General features: G+C 37.3%; 1 protein-coding gene across 2 annotated transcripts in view; it reads right to left on the bottom strand.

Annotated features, from left to right (window-relative positions):
* Positions 1-3,043: 3,043 nt before the first annotated feature.
* The window catches only part of slc4a3 (solute carrier family 4 member 3), a 74,270-nt gene continuing 54,400 nt past the window's right edge, over positions 3,044-22,913 (bottom strand). The window contains exons 7-23 of one of the 2 annotated variants that reach the window (XM_079882296.1): positions 20,170-20,312; positions 17,918-18,098; positions 16,980-17,115; positions 13,101-13,266; positions 10,981-11,083; positions 10,601-10,785; positions 9,254-9,476; positions 8,953-9,171; positions 8,141-8,289; positions 7,796-7,990; positions 7,043-7,246; positions 6,521-6,610; positions 6,141-6,307; positions 5,756-6,009; positions 4,572-4,741; positions 3,912-4,085; positions 3,044-3,798 (exon numbers count right to left, since the gene is read on the bottom strand). In XM_079882296.1, the coding sequence (XP_079738422.1) occupies positions 3,721-3,798; positions 3,912-4,085; positions 4,572-4,741; positions 5,756-6,009; positions 6,141-6,307; positions 6,521-6,610; positions 7,043-7,246; positions 7,796-7,990; positions 8,141-8,289; positions 8,953-9,171; positions 9,254-9,476; positions 10,601-10,785; positions 10,981-11,083; positions 13,101-13,266; positions 16,980-17,115; positions 17,918-18,098; positions 20,170-20,312 (2,837 nt within the window). In that variant the 3' untranslated portion in view covers positions 3,044-3,720. Of the gene's footprint in view, positions 3,799-3,911; positions 4,086-4,571; positions 4,742-5,755; positions 6,010-6,140; positions 6,308-6,520; positions 6,611-7,042; positions 7,247-7,795; positions 7,991-8,140; positions 8,290-8,952; positions 9,172-9,253; positions 9,477-10,600; positions 10,786-10,980; positions 11,084-13,082; positions 13,267-16,979; positions 17,116-17,917; positions 18,099-20,169; positions 20,313-22,913 lie in introns of both variants that reach the window. The other variant, XM_079882295.1, reaches the window with a different exon arrangement.

Genomic DNA, 22,913 nt, shown 5'->3' on the forward strand with positions numbered 1-22,913 from the left:
TCACAAAAGTGAACCAAACAACACTGGAGTCCACTGACTTCCACTGTATCTCATTTATGTTTATGGTCCACAGTCATACATGTTTGGAACCATGTGAGGGTGATGAATGATGACAGAATATTCATTTTTGAGTGAACTGTCCCTTAACTTAATCTGAAGATCATTAGAGAAAAGATTGGAGAAAATTTGTCAGAGGAGCAGCACAATTTATTCTCAAATATCGAAGATGGAGGCCGATCTGCTAGGTGCTAAATACTCTGACAAGCTCAAAGTTGGTTAAAAGGCTGCCATAGACAGACAAATAATAGTATGAAAACCAACAATAAGATGCATCCAAATCTTCACTGCTTACCTTAACTACTCTTAGAGGTCAAAGTTACTCTCAAAGTTGGGCCTATATGCTCACAATCCATTGATCAAGCCAATCATGTAAATAGTGCAATGGGCAGATCTGTGTAACTTAGCGTTCCTGCTTACCGTGCTAATTCATAGTGGGAGATGAAGATCGAAAAGCCACTGGAAAACATGTCTCTGTTTCTTTCACTTTCCTTTGTTGCTTGGATCGCACTAACTCAAAAAAACAAAAAGCAAGCCTGCAGAGATTGTGACGGCAGTGTGAGCATCAGTGGCAGTGCAATACATTTCAGACTCTCCATAAAGCTTTAAACTTATTTACAAGTTTAAAGATTTACAAGAAACTAATAACCCCAAGCAAACATCAGCTCTGAGAGCAACCACGGAGCTTTGTTTCAACCCAATTGGAAAGAAAAATTACACAGAATATCTCTTGAATATCTCCATATTAGGTTTAAGCATAATTGAAAATGAGATTAAATTGTAAATTTAATTGTAAAATGTAATTTTTTTACATTTTTCATCAATTTGTTTTCAAGACCAGAGTATCTGAGCTGCTTTCCACATTAATTTTATAGCAACAACATGCACAATCATCTCATTTTTATTTAACTTCTCCTAAGTAATGTTTGGAAAAATATCTGAGACCAAGTCAACATGGAGACAAAATGTATCCAACTAACTTCATTAATGCATGTTCCTGGCCTCGGTGCACATTATTCCAAAGGAAACAATGTTTGTCCTCATTAAAAGTGTAACAACTCATTCTACCTCTGAAACGACTTTCCTGTTTGCTGACATCACCAAGCACTCTAATATTTGAGTGTCTCCATGTCTCCATTTTGCCATTAATGCTCACTTTTCACAATCCAATCAATTCTTAATTTATAAAATTAAGTCCCACCTTATATTTTGGCTAAAAATCCTGTTTCATCAGAGATGTCACATTACAGAACTAAAAAAGGAATGTGAATGCCATTTCCCATTTACCTTACATAAAACCTCACTCAGAACTTCAATAAATCTCCTGAGCTACAAAAAGAGCCATTTTTGAGCAATAACATTTTGCCTTTGGTCAGCTAACATATGTAGCTAAAACTACCAACCAATGAGCCTGCCAAAGGCTTCACACACTGGGAATCCGATTCTCAAGCAATTACAGCTGGCTTGTCCTCATCAGATTTCATCACTCAGCTACATCCCTAATAAATGCTAAGGGCAAAAAAATGAAAACCAACATTTTACCGTCAGTTTACCCTTTTGGCTTCCGGACAGAGCTATCCGATGGCTCAACTAAGAACACACGGCAAAACACCTCAGATGTGTGGCTTCGTATTAAGTGCTTCAAAGACCTGCCATTCGCAACCACAGATCTCCCCTTACCGCTCTCAGGCTCGAAAGCAGCACTTAGCTTTGTGCTTTCCAAGAAACTAAACATCTATTCAGAGAAGCATAGCACTGCATGACAGATATTCCTATATTGCACAATTTCCCCTTGTTTTCACACTAAAAAACTGGGGAAACGACGAGCAAAAAGAAACACATGTGGAATATGTGTTTGTGATGAAATGAGCTAGTGTACCGTGACAAGACCAAGAAGTCTGTATTACGCACAAACAAATTCAATACACGCATGGACGGCACGCTATTTACAGTCCAAAAGGGCGGCTTTCTCTAAAGGCAATTGTCCGAACTCAAAACATGACTGTAATGGAACGATTCTTCCTGTTTTCAGGTCCGTCTGAGCCTTATGTATGAGACTGTTTTGATCAGAGGAAATTTCTTTATCAAAACACAAAGAAAGAGATGAAGATGTAAAGGTTTAAAAAAAAAAAAAAATCCAAATGGAACTGCAAACAGGTGACTCGAACGTCAAACTGCTTGTCCCGCACTGAACTAAACTCGTTGGATGATTGCGTCGGGCTGGTTGGGATGCTCAAACAAACAGAGCAATGTTTTCAATATGTTGCTGCATATTAAGTTAGGTTGGGAGAAAGTATTTTAACACAGAAAATACACACATCACCTTTAAAGGCTTTATATCAAGGCAAGGGAAACATGGATTTGTTGGCTTAACAAGGATTTTAAAAGGTCATGCACATTGTAGCTATCCTCTGACCTTATCCTATGACCCTAACTAACAATTTGGCAGTACGTTTCATCAAAGCCTCCAGTCTAAACTGTAGCAATAAGTGCATCCATACACACTGGCAGTTGACAGCCTTTGGAATCGTATTGATTCAAAAAGTTAGCATTTATGCAATCAACGAAATCCAGGTTTCTATGGCTTTAACCTATTTCAGCTGAACTGTTCCCGAATACACTGCAGTATAACAGCATTAGGAATGGAATTAGTTCTCTGAAAAGATCTATATTGAAAACACACGGACTTGAATGAACTAATATTTATAATAATAACAGATTTGGGCAATAAAGCCTATAAATTCTAAATGCTAGATTTATATATAGCAAAATAAAGCTGAGTTGCTCAAAGAAAAATAAACTTATCAGTCACTCTGGGAAACTCCAAGACAAATAAATAAATAAAAATAGCATAAATAAATAATACAATATAAAATCAAATAAAATACACTTTTAGCAGTGAATCTGTTTGGAGGGGAAATCATGTTCTGAGAGATAATTAATCTCTTGTAAATAAAATAAAATAAAATAAACTTTTAGCAGTGAATCTGTTTGGAAGGGAAATCACGTTCCAAGGTTCGTTTCGCTAACTCCAAAAAGCGACTTCATTCAAAATGACTGACAGGCTGAGAGTGATATCTGTCAGGAAGCAGGGACATTTTCTGCATGCTATTCCATATAGCACCTTTACACGTATTGTAACTACTGCATACATCAATCAAAGTAATCTCACTACTGCATAAAGTACGTCTAAAGGGACTGCACTACTGTTTTCAAGCAACGGGACTGCACAGCAAAGGGATTGACCACTCTAAAGGGCACTGAGAGGTCATGCTACTGTAATATTCAGACCCTGTGGTCAATGCCTACAGTACAGTACAAGGCAACAAAGATCTACAGGCGCAACTTATTGGATTTGTCTCACCATCATTGCACTTTGGGAGGTCTAAGGTGCACGGGCCATATCTATATATTATGTTATATTCAAAGGTCACTGGGCAGCAGCAGTCAAACATGTAGGCCACGTTTTTGGGAGGAAAAAAAAAAAACAAAGAGAAAAAAGATAAATAATAGTAAGTATCCAAAATATGATTTCAAAGTACACATGAAATAATTCTGAAAGACGGCAGTACATCAGAGTTCTTCAGATTCCGTACACCTTTCCCATTATGCATAGACCTGCGATCGATCGGTCAGTGACGAGGTGAGTCATGTGACCTGCATCTAGACAAGCATGTGGATCTCGTTGTACTCATCGCGTCCATCTTCATCAAAATTGGGCGAATCCTCATCAGCATCCAACTGCAAGAACAAAAAATGTGTTAAAATGAAATCAAAACCAGGTTTTGATCGGATCATCAGGTGTAAAGGAGAGCATGGACAAACATGAATACAACATGAATTAGCGGACTCACCGCTGCAAGCTCTCTCTCCTCAAAGATCCTGGTCAGGATGAGTCTACGCAGAGGTACGGTCATGATTAGGATGAAGGGAAAGGCCAGAGAGACTATGGTCGACTTCACCACCCACAGCAGGACGATACACAACAACTGAATGATGGTGAACATGTTCATACGCCAAGTCTTCACCTGAATGTCAAACAAGTTACGCCTAGAATTACAACAAGGTCTTAAAACTCTAGTGAAAATGCTTCTATTTTACATTTTTAAATAGATCATATTTTTGCATTAATTATATTGTCAGACACAAATTTGCTCATTTCATTTCAGCAACAGAAATAGTTTTTAAATAAAACAAATTGATTTTCAAGCCTAGATTTCCAATGTGGTCTCAGACTTTTGGACCCTTACTGTGCATGTAAACTACATACAGTGTTTATATTTATTAAAAGCTGTTTGTCATTTTAATTTTGGGGGTTCTGTGAAAAAGTGCAAAATGCAATGGGGATTTGTGCGCCACCTTGTGGGTGCTTAAAAAACTTTCAAACAGAATCCAGATGTCAATTTAGTACAAACTTGTAGCATATACCAAAATCAAACACAAACACAGATGATCATCATTGCATTTGTAAATAACATCACCACCAGCTCAAACTCTTGGGAAGAACTGATTACCTTGGTGACATAGATGTGGTCAGGGTGATGTTTAGCAGGCGTGACCATGAGGGTGATTCGCTCATAAAGCTGGATACCAGTAAGAGAAGTGATGCCCATGTACAGAAATATCCCAAACAGCACAGCCAGAGGAATATGACGCAGCACATCTGTCATCACTATCGACAACCCTGCACAGAAGAGATAGGATTGATAACAATATGATAAAGGACACCAGAGTTCAATACATATTTCAGTTTAATATATTGATAATCAGATTAAACTATTCTTCTACTGAGAAACAGTTCATTATTCTAAAGGATTCAGGATGTTCATGGTTGCCAATCAACACAGCATCTTGGCGCATTTCTGGTGTTCATTTTCACTCGTTTTGAAGTAGTAAAAACTTATAATTGCAACTGCAAGCTCTGACTTCTTCCTTTTGGCTGTTGGGATGTCATATAAGTAGGCAATAAGGAACGAGAGGCTGTGCTGTATCGGGAATAAGTCACGGCTGAAGGGCGTTGTTAGGCACGACGCGAAGCGGAGTAATTCACGATACAGCACTAGCCTCCAGCAGGTAGTTAATTACTTAAACTTACCATTTGGTGTTATTTTATTATTTTATTGCATTTATCACTTCTTCAACCTAATATGTAGGGGAATTAATGTACTGATGAAATATTTCACAGTCATCAATAACATGGCTATAGTCATAATGATGATTTCTGAAGGATCATGTGATACTGAAGACTGGTGTAATGATGCTGAAAATTCAGCTTTGCATCATAAGAATAAATTATAATTTTTTAATGTTTTAAACAAGCAACACATTAAAATTTGAATGATATTTCACAGCATTACTGATATTGCTGTATTTTTGATTAAATAACTGCAGCCATGGGGAGCAAAAGAGACTTATTTTCAAAAACACAAACTTTTGAACAGTAGTTTATATAGAATGTGTGGTCACATGTGTGATAATGAGATGCTCATCCAATCGGAATTTTACGGAGCCCCTAAGGGGACCTTTGCAAAAAAATATATATATACAGACTTTCTCGTGAGCATGAGATACGTTTCTCGTGAGCACATGAAAGTCTGTACTTTTTTATTTTTGCAAAGGTCCCTTTCGGGGCTCCATAGAATTTAGAGTCAGTAATCTATCAATATCTGTTATGTATTTTATTTTTAGTGTTTCTTACCCACTAGGATAGCCACACACATCCCTGTCACCCTCTGCTCTTTAACTTCTTGGATCATGGGCTTCTCTCCAGGGGCAGTGGCTTTGCTCATGACTGTCAGAGCATTCACGTGAGTCACCGAGCGCACAGTGGCGGCAGTCAGCCAGGGCAGGCCAAAGAGTGGGCAGATAGCTCCCAAAGTCACTATCAGAAGCAGGTCCAGATGAAAGCCAGAACCCTTGATCAAACGCCTCTCCTTCTTGCTCACTATCAAGCTGCAGACAGGATGAAATTGTTGGAATTAATACAATGAGCCACAAATATGATTGCATTTCCATCTGAGGTTAAATTTAACATCTCAAGATGTGTTGCAAAGGACTGTACAATACAATGTTAGCTTACTCACGTGGTGATTTGAGTCTCCATGAATATGAGGATAAAAACAAGCAGGGCCGGGATCACTGAGGCCCCCATCATCCAAACTGGAAAAGGCTGTTTATCTCCAAATGGACTGATAAACCAGCTCCGTTTGTCCGGAGATGTGACCGAGAAACCAGAGGGGACGTTCAGCTTCTGCAACCACAAAAACACAAGCGCTCGTATCCCAGAGATCCCAGGCTTCATTGGTTACAGCGCTCTGCCAAACCAACCACGCTGTAATACAGACTCGGAAGAAACCTGGCTCCAATTACAGGCCAGTACTTAATAAGAAGAGTACGTTGCATGGGAGAAGAGTTTCTTTGCAAGTAATATATAGTGCACGTGAGAGTTTAAGAGTGTGGTTACCTGTGTGTATGTATCAGGGATGGTGCAGTCCACCAGCACGGAGATCAGTATGGAGATAGGAATCCCGAAATCACCAATGATTCGTCTGGCCTTTGATGATGACAGATGATACACAAACACAAACACACACACACAAACAAAGGATGGCAAACTTTTTTAGTCAGCGCAAAATGTTTGCTCATAAGGAATCATAACTGGAAAAAATCATGTTTGCAATCAGCATTTTTGTTGCTTTCCAGAAAAAACATCATTAAAATGAAATTCATTTATTTGAAAAGCAAAGTGATAGATGATAGATAGATAGATAGATAGATAGATAGATAGATAGATAGATAGATAGATAGATAGATAGATAGATAGATAGATAGATAGATAGATAGATAGATAGATAGATAGATAGATAGATAGAAGACACAAGACATACAGTATAATGATGAAAAATTAGCTTGCTTCTCTTGATTGATTTGCTTCAGATAAATACTGTATATTCCTTTTACCAATTATATTTTGCTTTATATTTACCTTTCCACCAAGGAATCTGCTGTTACGAAATTTTCGCAGAAAGAAGGCCACAAAAAAGGTTCCTATCATGAGTACTAAGGATAGCAGGGCTGTGTTTGGCTGGTTGCGGATGGGTTCCCCAATCACACCTTTGTCTATGGTTTTGAAGACAGATATTACAGGAGCTGTAGGGTAGCTCTTCATCAGAGGGTGCTCTTGAAACACCTGAGGGAATATAACACATTTATTTATTTAACCCTCATTTGGATTCTAGCATCTGATAAATGAATAAATGTAAATAAATGAACAGGTTTCTTCACACCTTACAGTAACAGCAAACTACCAATAGCATTCAATAACTTTGTTACTTGCTGTCTACCACCTTACATAGGTAGCATCCTAAGTTAATTTCAGTCCCGGTGCTAAATTCTGTGCATCATACAACATGTGAACCCTATAAGAGCAGCATGGGAGACTTGATTCGTGATTAAAAAGATTGTTTGCCATTAACATGTTGCTAAGCTATAAGGCACCGCACTAACTATTTTTATTGACACTATCTGATCATCAGTTTGTATTCATAATCAACATTTCACTTATTCTCCTTGGAAGATGTTTTGTTGCAGAGTATTATGGGATTGCCTTCTAAGCACATGCAAAGATGCCCTTGAATTTGGCAAAAAGAAGACACCTTCCTTTTAAAACAGTCTAAACATCTGAAGCACACCTACGATGGCTTTGCACATGTTGGTATTGGTAGCGTTAAATCTGTACCTTAATTAGCTTAGAGAAGGTTTCAAAGATGAAAATGAGAGAGATGAGAAACGCAAAGATCTCTTGGGTGAAAGGGGAGATGTAGCGCACGAGGAAGCTCCCCTCAGCTGCCACAATCACCAGGACAATGAAGATGAGCCAGAACCCGATCCACACTCGGCCTGTGAGATATTCGAAGCCCTGCGCCTGGCAGAACTGATAATGAGGAAGAACAAAGAAAGAGCGATAGGAAAGATAGCAGAAGAAAAAGAGAGAAACAGGAAGATAGAAAGGCAGACCAATGTTAATGAAATGAAACATCCTCCTTTTTCTCATAATGTTTGAACCATAAAGACAAAAAAGTACCTTATAAAAAGCCTCCTCAAAGACCAAAAGTGGTCCAGAGAAACCAATTATGAGCAAGGGCTGTCCAGCTAGCAGTGAGAACAGCACACCCACTGTCGCCGTGGAGATGATGAGCTCAGAGACTCCCATCATGCCTTGTGTCTTCTCACCTAAATAAATGAGAATATAAAGTATCAAATCATACTATATGGAAACTCAATACCACCACACTAGAAAAAGAAATCATGCTCTGATAAATCGTAATTATGACATAAATAGCTGATTTTCTTTATTCATTACGTCATAATTCTGAGATTAAAAATTGAAATTATGACATAAAAAGTCATAGTTATGAAATAAAAAATGGAAATTGACAAATCAAAATGAAGAGAGTCATTATAACATAAAAAGTAAATTATGATGAAATTATAATATAAAAAGGTCAAAATTATGAGATGCTAATCATAACTGAGATGAAGTCAGAATTATGAGAAAAAAAGTAATTGCTGACTTACAAGCTCATGATTTTTTATCTCATAATTATGACAAAATGTCAGAATTACGACACACTATGTCATATTTATAAAACAAAGTTACAAAAAGTCAGTTATGAGATAAAAAGTCATATATATGACACAAGTCATATTTATGATATAAAAGTCAAAACTATGACACTCATATCTCATATTCATGACTTTTTCATGTCATCATTATGATTTATCAAAGCGTGTTTTTTTTTTCTTATGTGGTGGAATGGGCTTCTATATTATACAGACTCCACAATCAAAGATAGAAGGTGAGTCGAGGGACGAGAGCGTCACTGTCTCACTTGCCTAATAAACCTCCAAAGGTGATAGTGGGTGAAAGAGCAGCAAAATAAATGAAAATGACAGCAGCAAAACATTGTGTGTCCATGGCGTCCTTCAGGTCGCTTAGGTAGCGTGGATAACGGCGGCGAATATCATGGATCACACCTCCAAAGGGAATGCCAGAGCGCTTGAGAGGGTCAACATCAAACTGATCTTCCTCCTCCTGTTCATCCGTACTCGCGTCTATAACACAAAGAGTACAGGTCAACATTAACAGAACAGACAAACTGGAAAATGTGAATCTCAAATGTAATAGGTATTTCACCTTTGGTCTCCAGCTCAGCTCCTGAAACAGTACTGCCGCATTTTTTGTACTCCCTCTCTTTGCGTTTGCGTAGCATCTGTTTCTGGAAGGAGGCCACAGTCTTCAGCAGGTCTTTTCCCTCGACGTCCGATGGTGGAATTACAATACTGCAGTCTAAGAACTCATTGATTCCATTAAGCAGGTCCTGGCGGTCATCAGCAAAGTATGCTACCTCGTGGAAGTTCTGTGGAAGGTCATGAAAAACAGTGAAACTTAGTGGTTTAAAAGTTACGAGCAACTTTTGACAAGTCGGTTGCAGTCCTGAAACTTCTCATCAGGCCATGGTCTCAATGACACAGTCATGCAAAGTTTTATGTAAAAAAAAAAAATGTATTGGCGTTGTTGTTGCATTTGTTTGCGATTTACTGTAGAAAGGGTTGAAAATCAAACATCTCTATGGTTATTTTGGTGAGGCTTGGTCTAAAGATCATCTGAACCAATTCTGTCCAATCTTCTCAAAAATATACAACAAACAACAGTTTTCAATAAAACTCAATATGGCAGACGGGTCATAATTTAAAACTTGACAAATGGGGTGTCATATAACAGAATGGAGGAATATGAGTTAACCAGAATCAGAATTTTGGGTCAAGGCATTCTGAAGTTATGATTTGATTTCTATGCCATAAATCTGATTAAGCACTCTTAGGACATGATGCCAATGATACCTATAAAGTTTTGTTTCAGTTTGCCAAAGTAATGGTGAAATATAAGCACATCTTCTGTTTGAAGGCTTTGCCATAAAATTTATTAGAGATTTATTGGAGAATGGGAAATAATTGATTCAGGGATTTTTGTGTGGTTTGATCCGAATATTATCTTACCCAATTTTGGAGAAGATTGGACAAAATTTGCAGCAGAAGTACCAAAAAACATTAAATTTAAAATGGCAGCCAAGTAATAAGGTGAAACTTGACAAATGGGGTATATTTTGACTTACTTAGGGAGTATGAGTAAACCAGAAGCGTAATTTTAGGCCAAGGCATTTGTATGCCATTTTAGGCCATTAATTTGTATGCCATGAAACTGTTTAAGCCCTCTCAAGACATGAAGGCATTGATACCCTAGTTTCCTTAGGCAAAAATCTAGCCAGAAATGTATCTGAACTGAACTGACCCAAGAATCATAAAAAAAAAAATGCAATTTTTATGGCACTATGCAGTCGTTCTCAACCAGGGGGCTGTGGTCTAGTAGGATTTTAAATATTTAAAATAAGACAAAGCAAGCATTAAAATAAGTTAAAACAACTAAAAATTCAGATATTTCTTATCAAACCATAATTCATATTGTATGATTCGGAAGATGAACCTTATCAGACATTAGGGTAGAGAAGGAGCGCCCAATCTCATGATAGTCCATGTTGGTCTGCGTTGGGCCCAGCAGCACAAAGATGAACCGAACTGGGACAGGGACTTCCAGAACGGACTCCAGAAGGACAGCCTCGTTCAGCCGGACAAAGGCCATCGCGGGCTTCTCTAGGAACTCCACACACCCTATAAACACATATATTGCGGTTAAAATCAAAAACCACACAAACAGAGATCCAGAGACAGAAATCAAACACAACAGAAAGCATTAATCTTCGCTTAGCTGACTGAGGCATTATTGGAAAACTCTGGTGCGATGACTCAACATCATCTCTGGACCTGAAAACAACAAACGCTGGAACGAAACGCTCCTTAGCTTACCCACTAAGACCACTGTGGCCTCGGCATCCTTGGGAATCTTTGCCAAAAGTTTCATAGATCTGGCGGCAGCATGTCCCTCAGCTGAGACAGGGTGGAGGTTTTTCTTTTGTTGACAGAAGAAAATAGTTAGTGCCATTTGAACGCCACACATCAGCCTCAAGCTTTGGCAGATAGCGCATGCATAGCTGCTCTCACTCTGATTGTTTATTGTTCCATTTCGTTCATGTGTTCGGGTGACAGGGTGAATTTTAATGAACCATTGTGCCTGTTTTGCATCACCGAGCACAAATCTAAACCTACAGATCCAGGTGACAAAGTGGAAAGGCAAATGGTAAATCACTTCAAATCAATTTAACACAATACGTCTTTACTTTTTATATGGGCTGTTTCGAATGTGCCAACATTTTTAGCCATGGGGAACATTCATAGTTTCACAGCTAATGTATCAAGAGTTTAACTTGAAGCACCTGTAAACTCACTATTACGCTTAATCCTGCACATGTGGCAGAACAACTTACATGATCCAAGCATTAGCAGTGCTGCTAACCAGACCCAGACCGAGTGTGCAGATGCATTCTCACTGCAAATATATATATTCTTGCTTAGTATTTAGTCTTGTTTTCCAGTACAAATAACTAAACAATAGCTATGTTTCCATTTGCAAATTTAACTGCAAAATTGGAACATCGCATAAAACATTTGCAAATAAAGCACAGTTTCCATCCAGTGAGTCGAAGAGAACAAAATTGTCACTTCATGATAAACTGTCGCTAAATATCACTAAGAAAAATGGAAGTTCCTGCAGTAGGAGAAGCCTCTGTATATTATAATTTAGTATACAGTATAATAAATTACTTTAATTTATCTTTAAGTTATCTTGCTTTCAGAGGTGGATGCCTGCTGTTTGATAACGCAGTCGTATAAGACAGTTCTGGCAGGTAAATATACCGAACCACTTTGATGACAGACTTTGCTCAGGCATATCAGAACGACCAAGACAGCATTTCAGATGCTGTGCAATGAGATCGGTCCACTGGTTGGTCCAATTATGCAGTCCCATCGCAAAGTCACATGACTTTTTTGATGTGCATAGAGAAATTTATTCAGTAAATGTGTTTTTTATGCACATTTTTAGAATGTGTGAGCATTTTGGCATTTCCATCCAGCGTTTTTTCTATGCGAATGATGAAAATGCACATTAAAACAGCTGGGTGGAAACATAGATATTGTTCCATTAAGATACATTTACTTAAGAAGCAGAATTACTTCATATATTATTTATTGTTTTCTGAAAAATTTATCAAGATTTATCAAGTTTATCAAGTTTTTGTCTAAAACAATCAAATATCTGACAATGAAAATTCTCATTTTATAAAAAAGATAAAAAGATTTCACCCCAGTGTCATAAAACGAGACTTTTCATTCAAGAATGTTTAAATATTTGTACTGGAAAACAAGACGAATATACTGAGTAAGAAAATATTTTTTTTCAGTGTTCTGCACTGATTTTGGTTAAAAATCTGTGTGATTCTCTGGAGTGCATTTACACAGAGTAATGTAGTGCTACACTTTTATTGGTAGCTGAAAGCATAATTGAATAAGTCTAAATATTAAATAAAGAAATGACGTAATGAGTAGAGTTTTGGAAATTATGGATGTTCCCATTCTTTCTGCAGAGTTGGTTGAAGCTAGTTTAGCCGGTTTCTCAAGCTGATGTTTAGATTGATTTAGTTTTGTTGGTCAACCCAGCCTAACCAGCTGACAAGTATCCAAACATGTCTAAAACGATTAAAACAAACCAGCCTGGTCAGATTTGTGGTCAACTAAGACCGGCAAACCACCGTAGGCTAGTTTAAGGAATTTTTTCTCAGTAGATCTGGTTCTAACCAACAAAATATGTACATTACCTCGCTTGGGTGTAGGCCTTCAGAGCAATGCATACTGAATAGACCAAGCACTACCATATGAAGGTCAAAGATGGTGTCCTCCAGGTAAACACATCACTTTTTTATTAAATTATTGGGCCAATAAATTTGGTAGCAATTTTCTGGAAGCCTGGATGCTCACTACGACATGCACACAAATGGAAGCAAGCAACTCACAAACAATGCCACAAACACCTCTTTGTCATGTTCTGCCGCTTTGCTGTCATGCATCTCCTCGTGGTCCTGGGACACCAGAGGTAAGCTGGTGTCGTGAACGTGATTGTGGTTGTGACGGAAGCTGCCCAGGCTGTTGACAGAGTGGTTCCGATGGAAAAGGCCCTCTTTCTCATCATTGGGGTGACTGGACAAGAGAAAGTAATTTGTGAAGTCTAGAGAGCAATTTTTCATGTGAGAACGTTAAAAGCATCCTGACGTTATAAAATTATTTTCTTGATTGTTTTTTTTTTTATCTGTAAACATTCTTAAAACAAGATAAATGTGAAACAGCATAATATAATATAAAATAATATAATATAATATAATATAATATAATATAATATAATATAATATAATATAATATAATATAATATAATATAATATAATATAATATAATATAATAATACATTTCTTTCTTCTCAAGTACACTTGTCTCAAGTAAACTCTATTCTATAAACATCAGGCATTAAAGGGATAGCTCACACAAAAATGAAAATTCTCATTATTTATTCATCCTCGTTTTTTTTTGTGTGTGTGTGTTTTTTTTGCCATTTATCTTTATGAAACAAAAAACAGCATCCATGAAAGTATAAGTCATATGGGTCATATGACAAGAGGGTGAATAAATGACAGTATTTTCACTTTCTTTTTGGGTGAAATATGTCTTTAATAGTGGAAATGTTATGACTTCTTTAATCTGTCAAGCTACTCGAGTCCATTTATTCTCCTCCGTGAGACAAATATCCCTGCTCTTGTGTTTATTTAGCTCCACGGGTACAGCAATTTCCTTGCTTATCAATGTCCAAAAAGGCAATTTTCCATCTTCGCTTGCAATATTTGCAAAGCAAACATAAAACCCAACATGTCAGGATATCAGAATCCAAACTGCAAAACCAAACCACATTCCCTGTTCGCTCGAAAAAACATGTGCCAAAGCAATCAGTAAAAAATGCTAAAGACAACAGAAAAGCAACATGCGGCTAGATGATATCAGGGAATATTTAAACAGAATTCGAACTCTAAAAAATTGACTGTAGAGGTAGTCCAATGAATTAATAAATGCCTTTATTATTTTTCACAAAAAGACTAATCTTGTTTTGCTCTTGGTGCTCTACGTGTGCTGAAAAAAGTAAAGAGTTAGACTAAAGAGTGGCTGCCAGGCTTTGTTACACACGTCACCGTGACCGCGTCCAGCGGTTGACATCGGTACACTCATTAAGCTTAATTTGAGATCTTGTTACGCTCCAGCCAAACTGGTCACCGAAAGGTTCCCAAACACAAGGTGTGACATTGAATTGTGTTTGAAAACATTTCCAAAACATAAGTAACTAATGACCTAACTTATAGAGCACCTTGATGTATTTTTTTCCACATTACAAAGACATTTTTTGGTGACTAATTTGACACGTATTCTCATGGAAAGCTGCATCTGAGATGATGGGAAATGCTGTAGAGAGGTTTAATCTAGTTTTTGACTTCATCATGTGTTTGTGTGTGTTTGTTTTATTGCCTGGCAGAGTGAAATACGCATCTCTGAGTAGTTCCAACTTCCCTTAACTGATATAAAAAGACAACAAGAAGAAGCAAGCACAACTGGTATTGAACTTTTGTGGCACTCACTTGCCAAAGTTGCCAAAAGAGATTCCAATTAAAGGAGATGTCAACATTTGTTATCCTTAACATATATTGGTAACAAATTAAAGTGATGTTTAGTTTTAGCCTAAGAACAAGAATAAATGATTAATCACAAAAACATTATTTTTTTAATCAAACATATGCAGTCGCCCCAAAAATGATTTGGTCATTCAAGCCACACCTAAAAAATGTATAAATGTCTTTGCATTATACACTAACGTTGAAAAGTTTGAGTTAAGGTTTTTGAATGTTTTTGAAAGAAGACATTTAAATGTGGCTTGAGTGCCCAAAACTTTTTGGAGCCACTTTATGAATATCTTTTGTCATATTAATGCAAAGGGGTTTAAAAAGGTACATCTTCAAACCATTAATGCAATCCACATTTCTGGCCATGCAATATTAATTCTGTTAGCAGTAGCACTCAGGTAGAGTACCATTCTGACCTCAGAGTGTGGTCCTGTGGCTGAGCAGAGCTTAACAAAGAAAACACATGGCACTTCACAATCCTTCAAGAAATGAGGCCTGTCTGAGCCATACTAAATACTGCATTTAAACAGCACTAGCTTAAAGCTGCAGTCCGTAGTTTTTCCTCTTTGTCGCCATATCTGTTCGAAATCTGCAATTGCAGTTATTCACGGAATTATCAACTTTACGTGGGGTGTGCCTCGGCACGGCACAGCGCGGATGAATCCAATGTTTTGAGGAGAATGTGCGGCTGTCAGTCGCCGTGCCGGTGTGGATACTGTCATTCGCAATCACAGATTCTACTTTTTGGAAGTATGACCATTGACCAACATAAGAATTCTCACTGGAAAATGTCATCTGAACAAGTCAGTAACATCCACTTTTGTTCTGACCAAATAATGTTAAGGGGAAAAAAGCATTGCAGTAAATCGCGCTGATTAAATCTAACGCTCGCTTATCATATCACGTCAAACCGTGCAAATTATACTTTGTTCTCAAATTGTTAATGTTAACAACATCGGCATTGCGTGACTACATTTAATGTGTATTAGGGCTACCTGTAGTTCAGTTTCCATTTCTGTGCAGTCTAATTTCTAATTGTCATACCAACAAATTAATGTCATCCAAGATGTCTATGTCTTTCTTTCTTTAGTCAAAATGAAATTAAGGTTTTTGAGGAAAAAAGATTCCAGGATTTTTCTCCATATAGTGGACTTCAATTGCAACCAATGGGTTGAAGGTCCAAACTGCATTTTCAATGCAGCTTCAAAGGGCTCTACACGATCCCAGCCGAGGAATAAGGGATCTAGAGAAACGATCGGCCATTTTCTAAAAATATAAAAATGTTTATACTTTTTAACCACAAATGCTCGTCTTTCAGTAGCTCTGCGATGTGCCACACATTACGTAATCACGTTGGAAAGGTCACGCATGACGTAGGCAGAAGAACTGCGGTATGGCGACACCTACGTCGCGATTGACCTTTCCAGCGTGATCACATAATGTGTGGCGCATTGCAGAGCTCTGAAAGGTAAGCATTTGTGATACTTTTTTTTGGAAATGACCCTTATTCTTCGACTGAAATCGTGTAGAGCCCTTTGAAGCTGCACTGAAAATGCAATTTGGACCTTCAACCTGTTGATAACCGTTGAAGTCCAGAAAAATCCTGGAATGTTTTCCTCAAAAAACTTAATTTCTTTTTGATTGAAGATAGAAAGACATATAACAAGCATTTTTTAAAAATATATATATTTCTCAATTATACTAAAATAACACTGTTTTTTTTTTGTTTTTTTAAATTGATGCGGCGTGGCAAGTGCCGGAAAACTTAGACAGCTTATTAGATTTGAGAGATATGGGATATACTGTAGCTATGGACATTTAAAATAAGCCATTTGAAATGGTTTTATAGATTTTTTTGGACCTTAAATAACTTTTGCTGCAAATAAGGAAAGACAACAAATATTTCAAGGTTGAAATGAGATGAGGATGACTAAACAATCTATTCCTTTAAACACTCTTTGATGTAATCAATGTCTGATGTCTCTGCAGCTGCAATAGCAAAACGCCATTAAAAACTCTATTGGCCATCGGCCTGGCGAACTGTCATACGAAGTGTATTTGTTATGTAATCACACCTCTTCATTTAGCAGGAAACCAATAGAGGCAGCTCTGACAAAGGACATTGGCATCAAGGCCCACCGCAGAGAAGATCAATATGAGCTTTGTTTGGAGTAATGATGTCTGACCTCCACTCACCTGTGTTTGAGCAGAAGCGCTCGCAGCACGTTGGCTCGGTCTTCGGCTCTGATCTGGTCCGAGATTATCATGGTTTCCACCAGCAAGTGGGCGATGCCAGGTAGTGTGGTTTGATCCAGATCTAGCATTATGGCACCTGGGTAACAAAACACAGTGTTTGTAACATCGCTCCATTTATCATACACCTCTGTCAGCTTATACAATGAAATAATCTCTATCATTTAGTCATTCTAAAGACTAAAGACATATTCTCACTTCTAATGCCAATGGGATATTATAAAACAACACCAATACACACACACATACAAACACACACACACACACACACACACACACACACACACACACACACGCATATATATATATATATATATATATGCACATTTTCAAAGTAGCTTGTATTTGTTAAGTATTTAACACACTGGATTATCCAAAAATAGCACTGCACCACATTCCAATCAAATGGTCAGCATAAACAAATATATCACGACATATACTGTTACTGTGATATTAAATTTCTCATATTCTGATCACACCGCCTAACTCTACATAACCACAGTATTTTTAGTTGTTTTTGCAAACCCTCATGTCCGTTCATCACTGCCGTCCATTAAAGATGTTTTTTTGTCAGGGTTGTCATGTTGGTTCCAAAACCACAAGAACTGAAACTTACCAAAACCTTCTCATTGATAGACATGTGTTTGGATTTGTAGTTTGGAGTCTCAAAACTAAAGAACTGTTTATCTTGAATGGAAAATGATCAGTTTTTCATGGTCAAAAAGTGGATATGCCCAAGAGGGTTTAATCCATTTATATCATTTAAGTGTCCATTTGAATTCTGTCAGTCACACGGTTTGTCAACTAGAAACAGCGCATGGATGTTAGGATTGGACCAGGATCGCAGGGTTGAGTGGGCTGGCAGAGCGTTCGACTCTTACCATGTGTGATGGTCCTGCGGAGCTCCAGCAGGCTACGGAAGGACAGCGAGGCCACATGCGGTTTGCCCCAGCGATCCGTCTCCTCCTCCACGTCTTCCTCAAACTTGATCCAACGTGCTGTTTCTTTCCAGCGCATCTCCTGGTTCTTATCCACTATCAGCTCGTTGAGCTCCACAAACACCTACGGTGATCACAATGTCAAAGGCACGTCATAAAGAACTTTTAAAGAATCATAACCAAAGTCGCTTCAAGGCAATTCCCAGGGCAGCTCATAGGAAACAGGCAAACAAGTACACCTCTAGCTGGAAGGGGAACAAAACAGAAATATGTGACCCTGGATGACAAAACCAGTCACATGGGTCAATTTTTTTAAATTGAAATGTATACATCGTCTGAAAGCTGAATAAATAAGCTTTCCATTGATGTATGGTTTGTAATGACAGGATAACATTTGGTCGAGATACAACTATTGAAAATCTGGAATCTGAGGGTGCAACAAAATCAAAACATTGAGAAAATCTCCTTTAAAGTTGTTCATTTATGTGCACGATTGTGCTGCATTCACTCACAAAAATAAATGTTTTATATATTTAAGGTAGGAAATTTACAAAAAATCTCCATGGAACATGATCTTTACTTAATATCCTAATGATTTTTGGCATAAAAGAAAATTTTATCATTTTTACCCATACAATGTATTGTTGGCTATTGCCACAAATTGCGTGTGACTTATGACTGGTTCTGTGATCCAGGGTCACATATATGACAGCAATATCATAAATCTTCTTTTGTTTTAGTATTTTTTATTCAAGAGTAAAAGCACAGGTAATGGATCTATCAAAGATAAATGACAACCTTTGAACACAGACCTACTATGAGCTTAATCACAGTTTCATAACCAAATTCTCAGTGCTAAGAGCAATGCTACCAACGATCCTAAAAAGATATCAGCCAATTAGAGAAGTTGTTGTTACATGATCTTTCACACTGAATGATGCATTGCAAATGATGCAAAAACATAACTTAAAAATAACTTAATAAACATGATGAAAATTAGAAATGTCACCGTGGCAAATAACAGAATTAAAAGTTGAAATTGAAATTGAAGTCTTACTACATTTTTAAATCTAAAACTGAAATAAAGATGAACTAAAGCTAAAAAGAAAGAAAAAAGTTAAATCTAAAAACTAATAAAAAATAACAAAAGTACATTACTACTAAAATGAATTAACTACTAAAACGAAACCTGAAACAAAGCTAATTCAAAATTTAGTACTACAATATAATATATATAATAGTAAAATAAGACTAAAATAAGTAAAAATAAGAAGTAAATGACTATAAGTAAATTGTTTTATATTGTACTGTAAATTCAGATTCGATTGGTATTTGCAAAGAGATGAATAGTTTATGTTCTTTAAAAAACAATATGCACTGTCTTTTTTTTCCTTTTTTTTCAGATTTCCAAATAGCTTTTTCTTTGAATCAATGCAAAGTAATGTTGATTTATCTCTGATGATTCCTTTGGCTCAAGAACAATTTACTGAATAAACTGTTAAAATGGCTTAAAAGAAAAGGAAAAAACAAAAATGCTTCTGGAACTGAGGTGCTTAAAAAATGCGAATTCACTGTTGCGTTCAATGGAGGACTTTAATGCATGTGTAGATGAATCCTGTACTCCAGTGAGACAAATGATTCTCCTCCACTGGTTGATTCGGAGCTCATAGATCAGCAGATAAAGCCACATGAATAGCACATACTCCAGTGTTGATTGACTAAGTGCCTTATGTAATTAATCCAACTGATTTAGAGAGACAGATCTCGCTCGTTTAGTGAATCCCACAGGATGAAACGGATCAATAGGTATCAGCAGACTAGAGGAAATATCTCTGAATCAAGGGTCTCTCCTGCTCCTCTAGATTGATTACCTCTATTAACACCTCCTCTTTATCAGTATCAATGTCAGTCTAGGGTAAATGGAGGCTTTACTTTGAGCTACCTCTTGAGGAACAACACTGAAATTCAGATCTCAAAATCAATACTATATAATATTGTGACAGCCTGCCATGCTATTATTTTATGTTTTTGTCCACGCTGTTCTATTATTGATCAATCTGCTCATAAACGAAACCTAAACTGTGTTTGGTCACTTTGCATTTTAGTTTAGTTATAATGTGGAGCAAACTGTCTGGATGAACGAAACTAGGTTTCATTTTTCTTTTCTCCATGCGGTCAGGAAGCTCAGCTCTCACCTCATGAGTTTTCTTGTCCATCCTCTTTCTCCTCTTCAGACTGGACAGAGGAGGTGAGCTATTGCTGGATCGTGGTATTTGACATCGTGATGATTTCTTGACGAGGTGACGTCTAACCCCAGGATTGTCCTCGAAACGGTGACCTTAAAGTGAAAGAAAAGGGAAGTGGTTAGGCAAATAAAAAAAATTAAACTGTCAGTTTTGTAAAGGCAGATGCAGAAAAAAAAAGTGAACCAACAATACCTAACAGTCTGCTTTAACAAATAACACACACACAAACAATTAGATACATTTTCATGTCTTTATTGAACACACTGTGTAAACATTCATAGCAGGTTAACTACAATTAACTAAAATTAGTAATCCTTAGATGAATGATCTGAGTTAATCGGAGTCAGCTAATCTGGAGTCCAAACAACGGGCCTGTCCCAATACCCACCCTTGAGAGCCACTGGAAATAAGAGCACAAGACTGTCCCAGGTCCGATAAATGTCAAAGTTTTGACATTGGAACGGTATTTGAGGTTAAGTGTATCCCAGGAACTCATGTGTCCCGGAATCGCAAGACTTCGAGGAAAACTTTCCATTGCGAGTTAAATTAATTAGATATTACATGTAATTTGGTAGTAAATGTAAAGTGTTGCATGTTGTATTGGTGCAGAGCATGTTTATTGTTATCACTTAATTGGAAGCATCACACTATAACTAATTGTTTCGTATCTTAAATAGGGAATACTGTACAGACATGTAGGAGTTTATTTTAAAGTGCATAGTTTTAAAAATCAAAATATGTAAAAAAAATATGACCTGTAAAAACGTTACTTGCATTTTTACAACACTATAACCTGGTTTCACAGACAATCTTAAGATAGTCCCAGATTAAAATGCATTATTGAGCTGTTTTAACTGAAAGCAACTTGCATTGATATATCTTAAAATATGTCAGTGCCATTGTTTTATCTCAAGATGCACACCAGTAATGTTTGTTTCTAAGGCACGTTTATAAAAGCCACTTAAATGCCCCAATTGAACTAAGGCTTAATCCTGGCTTAATCTAAGCCCTGTCTGTGAAACCGGGCCTATATGTTGTAAGTGTGTTCCATCAGGTAATTAAATGTTCTACCCACTTGAACACTTAGGCCAAATACAGAAAGAATGTCATGTAAGTGGTCAAGACTGCAAATGTTGGTATTGGGACAAGCCCAGCAAAACCAGACTGTAGGTGTTGGTCAGATCTGAACTGCCCTATAACAAACACTCACAGATTTAGATTTTTTTCTATTTGCATCAAGTATTGCCTGATCCATGTCTTGAAAAGGAGATCTCAGAAAACATAACATTGAGAATCGTTGACTTGCATAAAGCTGAAAAGGGTTAAAAACACCCACAAGCCTTGATATTCATGTCCATGGCGAAACAAATTGTCTATATGACCAATTTATACAAAAGTACATGGTAAATCCAAGGGTTCACGTAGCTTTTACTCAACTGTAGCAATGAAATTACATACATTTGTGTGATTGAGAGTAAAAACGGGCCTAGAAAAACAAGTGAATCCCAGGCCTTCTCAGCTGAGTGCAACTAAGAGGCGTACTTTGGATGCTAGGCCTTTCCAAAAAAATTGCTGTGATTTAATATTGTATCATTTTAGCCCACAAACCGAGGTTTTTATTGAATTTGGGATAATTGAAGGGGTGTATTATGAGAAACCCTCTCTCTCTCCAGCTGTTCCGAGTGCCAAGTAAAAGGCCAGGGCTCTCCAAGGGTTGAGGCCTGCCAGGACGCCCAAGGCCTCAGCTGGTTTGTGTTGTCCTAGTAGCCCGGGGATGTTCATTAAACAAAGTTAATTTTTTACCCTTTCTCTCCTAGCCTCGCACATGACTCTAACCCCACATCCCCCTTTAAAAACAAAAACAAAAAAGTCCACACACTGGTGATGGGCCTTTACCCAGTAGAGTAACAATAAGGTGGCCGTGCCTTTTGGCTGTACTCTGGTTGTGCTTTTCATGGCAGCAGAGCAAAAATCCTAGAGGAGACCAAAACAGCCAAGTTTTCATCAAAACACCACAGGACGAAACCAACTCAGGCCGCAAATGTGTGTTTGACGCACAAAAGTGCTGATTTGAAATCTCAATTCAAACATTTGAACTGTCCTCCCATATTTTGTTAGCATTACCTATTTACCACCTTCAAACACACTCTCGAAATGGTTCAATGGCACAGGCACAAGATCTATTAAAAAATGCATTTAAAAAACTGTATACTGTATAAACTGTATATTCTATCCCCTAAACCCATCACAGAAAACTATTAGCATTGTTATATTTTCAAAAAACATCACTTAGTATGATTTTTTAGCTGTTTTCCTCATGAGGACCAACAAAATGACTCACAAGGACAAGGATATTATAGTACTTAATGGTTATACCGGTTGAGATTTTTTGTGTTTTTGTTGCTGGAAAAAAAAAAACACATTAAACTAGCATAATTACAATTTCTAAGAACTTGCCTCATTTAAACTAGGTGATTTTTTAAATATTTTTCATTTGCCATTGACCCAAATGCAGGCAAATTGCAGTTATAAAAGTTTTATGACACAGAGTTTGTGTGTATTATTGAAAAGAAACAGCGAGACAGAGAGATAAGATGGATATTTTCACACACATTTTCCCGAGGGACTGCAGATAATCACAGACAGGGAAAGGCCTTGAGGGCAACGCACTAGTAAACAGTCTACACAAAGAC

This window comes from Squalius cephalus (genome assembly GCF_949319135.1).
Source record: "Squalius cephalus genome assembly, chromosome: 9".
NCBI classification, from domain to species: domain Eukaryota; kingdom Metazoa; phylum Chordata; class Actinopteri; order Cypriniformes; family Leuciscidae; genus Squalius; species Squalius cephalus.